The sequence below is a fragment of the Rhinolophus sinicus genome, chromosome 8 (genome assembly GCF_057876585.1).
Source record: "Rhinolophus sinicus isolate RSI-liver-muscle chromosome 8, RSI-T2T, whole genome shotgun sequence".
NCBI classification, from domain to species: domain Eukaryota; kingdom Metazoa; phylum Chordata; class Mammalia; order Chiroptera; family Rhinolophidae; genus Rhinolophus; species Rhinolophus sinicus.
Window position 1 is genome coordinate 36,207,737 of NC_142508.1, and position 7,915 is coordinate 36,215,651.

Below are 7,915 nucleotides of genomic sequence, written 5' to 3' on the forward strand. Positions count from 1 at the left end.
AGAAAAATGACAAGCTGGGGAAATTTTTTATACACAAAAGAATCAATATATAGTGGATATAAACAACTCATTAATATGCAAGAGAAAAAGTTTTTTAAATTTAAAAATGATAAGGATGAACATTTCACAAGAGAAAAAGTCCAACTGACTGAAAAAATATACAAGGGTTTCAACCTCACCTGTGATAAGGAAAATGCAAAATAAGGCTCAAGAATATCAAAACCATTTAGATTTTTGAAAATTATGCAATTTGATAATGTCCTATTATAACTACTGGCAAAGATTTAAAGCATGGATGATCCCACATATCACTTACTATGTAGCAGGCACTCATAAATGCTTTACATAGTATAACTCATTTTTCTGAGTGTAACTGTAGACAAATGAATTTTATATAGTTCATATTCATCAATGAACTGCAGTCATTATTCCTTTGGATGCTTAAATTATACCATCTTAGGCCAATAGGTTGTTTTCTTTGGAGTCCACTGATACACAAATGTCATAATAGATGTGTTTATGTACACAGATATGTATATAAATCCACATACATTTGTAAATAGACACACATATACAGATGCACATACAGCGTCTGTATATGTGTGTCTATTTACAAATGCAGGTTCAGTGACAGCAAGGACACACTACCAAACATTTGTTAAAGCAGAGGAGGAAAAGTTGAGAAGGATGTTACCAAGAGAGAATTTACATTTTTGCCCATGTACACTCCATCACTGAAATTTTTCTTTAAAATGTATCCATGAGTAGTTTGTATAATTACAAGAAATAAAAGCAGTAAGAGGAGGTCAGAACTAGATTTGAAAATAGGGAAGGGGTTAGCATTTTCTGAGATGACATGAAGTTATATATAAAGCTTACATCCTGGAACCCAATAACTCAAATCTTTACCAGACACAATTTCTTACGACCATCTAAGGCCGAATCTAAACTTTGAGGCCAGTTAATGCAGGAGCTTTTGAAAGCCATGCAAACGTTCCATTTTCCTATGCCATTTAGGTTTTATTACTGGATAAACCCAGGGAGACACAAAGCTGAGTCCTTTGAGTGACCTTACATTGGTTCCCTGCAAAAATTCATTGAGTTTGCTTGGTCTAATCCCACGGGGCTCTCTGAGGAACCCTGGAATAAACAGCAGAGGAAATATGTTTCTGCTTTTGTTAGAAGTGCAAAATCCCATCACCTCTAGAAAGAATGTAACATTTTTCCTGAGACCTAAGTGCCATGAAATAGTGACATCCTCTGAGGAACCTTTCTGCTTTCTCCTCACAGTCACTGCATATCATATACCTTAGAATGATTCTCTTAATGTGTTGGCTGTCAGATATTAGACACAAGCTGACAGCTATTGTAACCCAGAGGATCCTTCAGTTACACATTATGTTCCAATATTAGTCATTTACTCAGAATCATATAAACTCTATATTCTTGATTCAACTTTGCCATGATGTTGGAGTTTATTTCTCTCTAAATACTGAACCCATTTTTTTACAGCCTCTACAAATCCATTAGGGAATAAAGGAGAGAATAAAACAAGACAAAAGTCACCTGGGCCTGGAGCATTTTCCTTCTGTTTGGGGAAACGGCCAACAACTGTGATACTCTGTCTTTGTCTTTTTTGGATATTCCCTAAATTTCTAGTTAGAAATCTCACTCAATAGTCAGGAGTGTCCCCAAAAAGGACAATGTCTAGGTCTGGGAACCTCCTCTTTCTTCATTCATTTCTTGTCTCTTGCCAGGACCTGTGGGATGAAGAGCAAAATTATTTTCAGGGTTACATAAGGTGACTTGCTGTGCAGTCACCTTAACACATGGTCCCCAGTATTTCTGTCTCTTTATTTGGTTCCCCAGGGATCATACCTCAGGCTAATGAAACATAAGAACCTGAATGTGTGAAAATAGCATGAATGTAAAAGGGAAAGTGGCAAACGAGAATCAGTACAGCACTGTGCCTCAGTGGCAGGTAATTTTCAGAACAATTATAGAAACGAGGCCATAAGAATGGTGAGGAACTGTAAATTTTTCCTTTAAACTATGTTGTCCGCATACCATATTAACAGTCTTTATATACTCTGTTTATATACAATCTTCAATATGAGGAAGATGAGCACACCAAAAATAGGACAGATAAAAGGAATATGAGCTATAAATACAAATTTCATAAACATTTCAAAAATATAAATACTGAGAAAATAGTGGCCTTTATTCACATACAGAACCTGAAAGGAAATGTGCAGTCATCTTGCAGTAGGAAGATAAAAACAGAATCTCACATAAAAAGCTTATTAATTTTAAATATGCTGAATGGTTCGTCTGCCCCAGGGGCGATGTGGGGAGCTGAAAAGGATTAGAAGATTAGTCGTGGCGGAGGGACTTGGAACAGACGCTTTTGGGGAATGTTAACGTTCAGCAAGTCTGTTCCAGCAGCCTGAGCTCAACACATGAACCAGCCAGAGCCCCTGAGCCTCCAAACCTGCTGCCTCACATCTTGGCACAAAGACTGGCCACCACCCCACCCACCGGGTGAATACCAAAACCAGGCCAGATATGCACGTATACTGACCTCTCTTAATGGTTCATCGATCATTGGCTCCAAATTATTCCAGAATCCGAACCAGATGCGGTGGTCATTGACAAACACCACCCCATCAGTTGTCAGTCACCTATAGGCACAGCAACCCGCGAAGACCCTAAACCCTGGCCTTCAAACTCTCAGCAGTTGATGTGTTCAGACCTTTAATCACTGATCACCAGAGGCCCCCGTGATGGAACCCAAAGACACCCCGATCACTGACACCCAGTACAGATTCCTCAATGCTCCTCGCCCTTGCGCTACCTTCACCGACTCACAGGAGCAACCGCCGACTTAGGGGCAGACAGACCGCCCCCGTTCTTGCCTTTTCTAGACAGACCCGTACACTGACTTGACTCTCTCCTGAATCTTTAGCGACTTCTTCAGGGCCTGACTTACTTCCCTAAACTTCTTTTACTTATGCCCTCCTCTCCCGCGAACGTCCACTGCGTTTCTATGGAGAACGTAATACAGGTTTCTTTTTCCTTATGAGGTAATATATCCGCGCCGCCGTCACCTCGGTGCCCTGGGGGCCGCCATCTTTGTACACCTGACGTACAGTCTTGTCGTACAGAGTTTTACGTCAATGACCGTAAGACACGGCAGTGAGACCACTTCCGAAACTCTCCCGTTTGTGTCGCTTCAGCCGTTATAGAACAGGAGAGGTTTTCAGAGGCTGGAGGTCACCGACGACAAACACAACTTGGGGGTAAATTCACTTGTTGGAGGGGACGGCGAACATCGCAAATTTTTCGAAGGCCGGAGCCCATCACTACCAAAAGGGCGTGGCGCACATTCTCAGCGGCTTATGGCTGTGACGCCTTAACTCGGTGGGAAATTAAAGTAACTTCTGGACACCTCAGTCGCAGGTCTAATTGCGGAGATTTAGAGCTCGTATAAAAACTAAAGCGTGTTTGACCTAAAAAAAACACACACAAAAACTGGCGGTGCGCTGTAGCCGTAGTTTGCGCTTTTAGGGAGGAACACTATGGGTGCAGCCATCTTGGGGGAAGTTCGGTGTCCGTACAAAACAATGGATCTCTAGGGGGAGCTTAGTATGGAACTGGGCAGGTGTCAGTGCCTTTAGAAGACCAGCAAGATTTTAAAAGGTGAGATGGTATGGGGGATTCAGTAACATCACAAAGTGGGCAGAAACGATGGACATTGTGAGCTGCTTTCCAGGTTTATCCCAACCACATCCCTTACCCGGCTGGCTCAAGTACAAAACATGCCACAACCTAGGCAGTCACTGAACCACCTTCTGACACTCTTCATTAGTGTGCATTTTTTGAATAGAGTTTTGGTGTACGCGTATGTACTCTCTTTTTCCGGCTTCTTTCACACAGCACAGGTGTTTTGAAGTACCAATAAGTTCATTCCTTTTTGTTGCTTAGTGTTCCATTGTATGAGTATTCCTAGATGTATTTAATAATTCTTCAGTTGGTGGACCTTTGAGTTGTTAAGTTTTTGATATTGCAAATAGAATCACTATGAACATGCAAAAAATGACTTCAAAGAATTGGATTTCAAAAAAAAAAAAGTTAAAAAAATTGGATTTCCCAGTCGTATGCATCTGCATCACTTACCAAGAGGCTTTGCGAGCCATCTGCAAGCCTACTACCATTTCTAGCCCTGCTCTGGCTCATATTCTCCTTCCCCATGGTCCCAGTCCTGAGCTAGGAAGCTCACTCACCATGAGGAGCCAAATGTTGAGAACACAGGCTGTAGCAGAGATTCCAGTTTCATCTATTTGCTCACATTATGTTCAACCCCATAGGCCTTTACAATTCTCAAAATGTACTTGCAAAAGTAATGTAACCACAGGTCAAAGCAGGCAGTCAGTTCCATGTTCTCTTACTCTTCCATCAGTACTATGCTGGCCTCGTCTCTAACCCAAAATGCTAGAATTGTCCCTGCTTACACCCTTGACCTGTATTAGCTCACATTCCTAAGGCAGGAAAGGTGATGCTTGTAAAACACAAATCAATCATGAAACTTGCCTGTTCTCAATTATCTAATGACTGCATTACTGAACAAGTATTGAGATTGCTAAATTTAGATGTTTGTATATATTGGAGTGAATTTACCTGATAATCCAGGGTTTGTGATGAAAATGTAAGACAGCCACTGTATAGCAAAATTTCCTATTTCTTGTTGTCTAAGCAGGATTCAAGGTTTTTTTTTAGCAGGATATCTTTATTGGGTCAAGGGAAAGACTCTGGGTAGAGGAGATAAGAGCCCCACTTGTAAGAGTAGGAGAAATGAAAAAGATCAGTAAAATCACACATCCAATGAAGCAGGTCAGAGAAGATGAAATCTTTGAAATGATGGCAATCCTTAAAGGTGATAAGCCTGTGAACAAATAACATATAAGGTTTCTTCTCCAGTACATCCCAAGGGGAATCTTACCTCCTTTCATCTCCTATACTTTCCTCCATCTTAGACCAAGGTGCTCATGCTTTTTATTTTACTTACCTTGGGGATTCTATTCCTTTTCTGCTCTTCCCCTTTTATATTCAGACAGACACTGAGTCACACACACGCACACACACACACACACACACACACACTGTATGAATGGGAAGAAAACACTAAAATCATCATATACCTGCCGATTAGTTCATATCTTACTTCATGAATCAGCAACTGCAGATAATGTCTATAGCTACATCTTTCTTGAAGACATTCTTGTTCTGCTTCTAGGAAACCAAGTCTCTTGGGTCTTCCAACCTTGCCACCTCTTCACTTCCTACTTCACCATTGCTCTTTCTTAACCTACTTTATTAGACACTCATCTTTCTAAATGTTAGAAGACCCTAAATATTAAAAATAAGGAAAAAAAGTGGAAAAAATTTTCTTGTAGGAATCATGATTTTAGTTCCTAGTACAAAAAGTCTTGAATTCTTTCAGGAGTTTCTATGGAGACAGTAAAATACGACACTAGTGTGCAGATCAGAAAATATTAAGGAAAATGTGAATTTAGGAGACTTTACAGAAAATAACAGCTTAAATTATTAGAATTAAAAAAACGAGTTAAGGATTATGAGAACAGAGCAAGGAATGGAAAACAGAACCTTTGGGTAATTTCAGAATGGGGCAAAGACAAGTGTCTTAATTCAGGCTTCTATAACAAAACAACAGAAACTGATTTATCACAGTTCTGGAGGCTGGAAAGTCCAAGATAAGGCACCACAGATTCGGTGTCTGAGGAGGGCCTGCTTCCTCACAGACACTGCCTTCTAGCTACAACCTCTCATGGCGGAAGGGGAGAGGGATCTCTGGGCTCTAGCAATCTGTACCTCTCAAAGGCCCCCCCATCTCCTAATATCACCTTGGGGGTTAGGATTTCAACATATGAACTTTCAGGGGACACAAACATTTAATCTATAGCAAGAAGCTAAGAAACTGTATAATCACAGATAAGGTTATGGTGTGGACATAGCATCCAACATGGAATGCTAGGAAGGGAAATTACTATTTCCCAATGGAGCATGGAGAGGCTCTAATTAAAGATTACGCTGAATTCAAAGATCTGTTTGAAACGAGGCCAGGAAGGTGGAATTTCATTGCAAGGGAGGGAGAAGAAAGAGAGACACTGTGACAATGGACAAAAGAGGGAGGGAGGACAAAAAAGGAAAAACCAGGCAGAAACACTATGACAATACACAAAAGGGCAAAAAATCAAAAGAACTAGGCAAACAACAAAAAAAATCAAAATGAACATAAAATAAACAGGAATCAGATAGGATCAGATCCCAGAGGAAGGAAAGGGGTATAATTTCCTCCTACAAAGGGAAAGCTCGCATATGGGAAGGCTATGAGGAGCTGTTTAGGTTTCCTCAGACACTCACACTGGGCACCTTCTCCTACTGACTAAAATATGGCTTCCCGGCCGCCCCCCTTGCTGGTTCTCTCACTCACCTGGACAAGTCTAACTGTGGATTTTGTCTTCTATTGTCCACAGTTCTTCCCCACATTCCAACTTGGAGAGTGTGTCTGGTTTGCTGGCTTGATACACTGTTCATGGGAAATGACAGAAGACTTAGACACATTGAATTGGGCTGGGATGTGAGGATAGGAGAATGCTACATTGCAGGGACTATACGGTTTTCACATCAGCCAAGTAGAGGCTTTTCTCTCAGGAGAGGGAACATTATACACCGCTGTCTGGGGCCAGAGAAGGACCAGAGAGTCTACCACCTGAGAGCACTAGAGACTCTGAAGCTGAGAGAGAAAAGACCACTGACTAGGGATCCTTGAAATGACACAAGGGGGCCGTCCTCACCCACTGACACCAGGATGCTGTACGTCTCCAACATCACATCCCGGTACAGGTCCTTCTGCTCAGGGACCAGGAGCTGCCACTCCTCCCAGGTGACGTCCAGTCACGACCTCCAGTGTCACTGATTCCTGTCATAACACGGTCCTGTTTAATAGGAAGTATTTCCCTTTTATTGATATACAGAACGGAAGTTATTCTGCTTACTTTCACCATATAGACAGCATCAATACACGAAGTTCTTTAAAAAACACTGTAGTAGAAGGAAAATACTATTGGAATATTCTGTTATCATATATTCACTCCTCCATTTATTCAACAAATTAGACATTTCAATAATGCATAGTCATTAAATCCTCTTGCTAACCAAGAATCATATATATATATGTATATGTATATATGCACACCTATTTGCCAAACACTATACACATGTGGGTGATATCAAGATTAGTAAAACATTATTACAATTCACCAAAGGCATGTTGCCTTTACTTAAAAAAAAAAAGACCTACTTGATTCAAGGATACATTTTAAAGAAAATATTCAAATGATTTTATATGTATGTGATAGATATATATCATATATGAGTCAAATGATTATATATACACATATATATTTACATGAATAATCAATATCTGGGCCCTCTGCTCTGCTCCCTTCCCCAGAGTATAGGAGATGGGCTGAAAGTTCAAAGCTTCTAATCATCGCTTGGTCTTTTTGGTGAGCAGCCCCAACTCAGGAGCCCACTAAGAATCACCTCATTAGAACAAGACACTATTATTACCCAGGAAATTCCAAGGAATTTAACAGCTCTGTGTAAGATGGTTCTATCTCCCTGTCACTAAGGAAATAAAACACACACACACACACACACTCATATATATATATATATATATATATATATATATATATATATATATATATATATATATATAGTAGGTGAGACATATATTTTTATATAGTATGTATATAAATATATATACTATAAAAGTAACACAGACACACACACAGTAGTCCTTGAAGAGGAACATAGACTTACTTGAAAA

At 40.2% G+C, this 7,915-nt stretch overlaps 1 protein-coding gene across 3 annotated transcripts in view; it reads right to left on the bottom strand.

The window, feature by feature from the left end:
* The window catches only part of ZNF432 (zinc finger protein 432), a 29,559-nt gene extending 22,543 nt beyond the window's left edge, over positions 1–7,016 (bottom strand). For all 3 annotated transcript variants that reach the window (XM_088800508.1, XM_088800507.1, XM_088800506.1), the window contains exons 1-4: positions 6,876–7,016; positions 6,512–6,607; positions 2,582–4,942; positions 1,567–1,760 (exon numbers count right to left, since the gene is read on the bottom strand). In XM_088800508.1, coding sequence (XP_088656634.1) covers positions 1,567–1,581 — 15 coding nt within the window. In that variant the 5' untranslated portion in view covers positions 1,582–1,760; positions 2,582–4,942; positions 6,512–6,607; positions 6,876–7,016. The remainder of the gene's footprint in view (positions 1–1,566; positions 1,761–2,581; positions 4,943–6,511; positions 6,608–6,875) is intronic.
* Between the last annotated feature and the right edge of the window lie 899 nt (positions 7,017–7,915).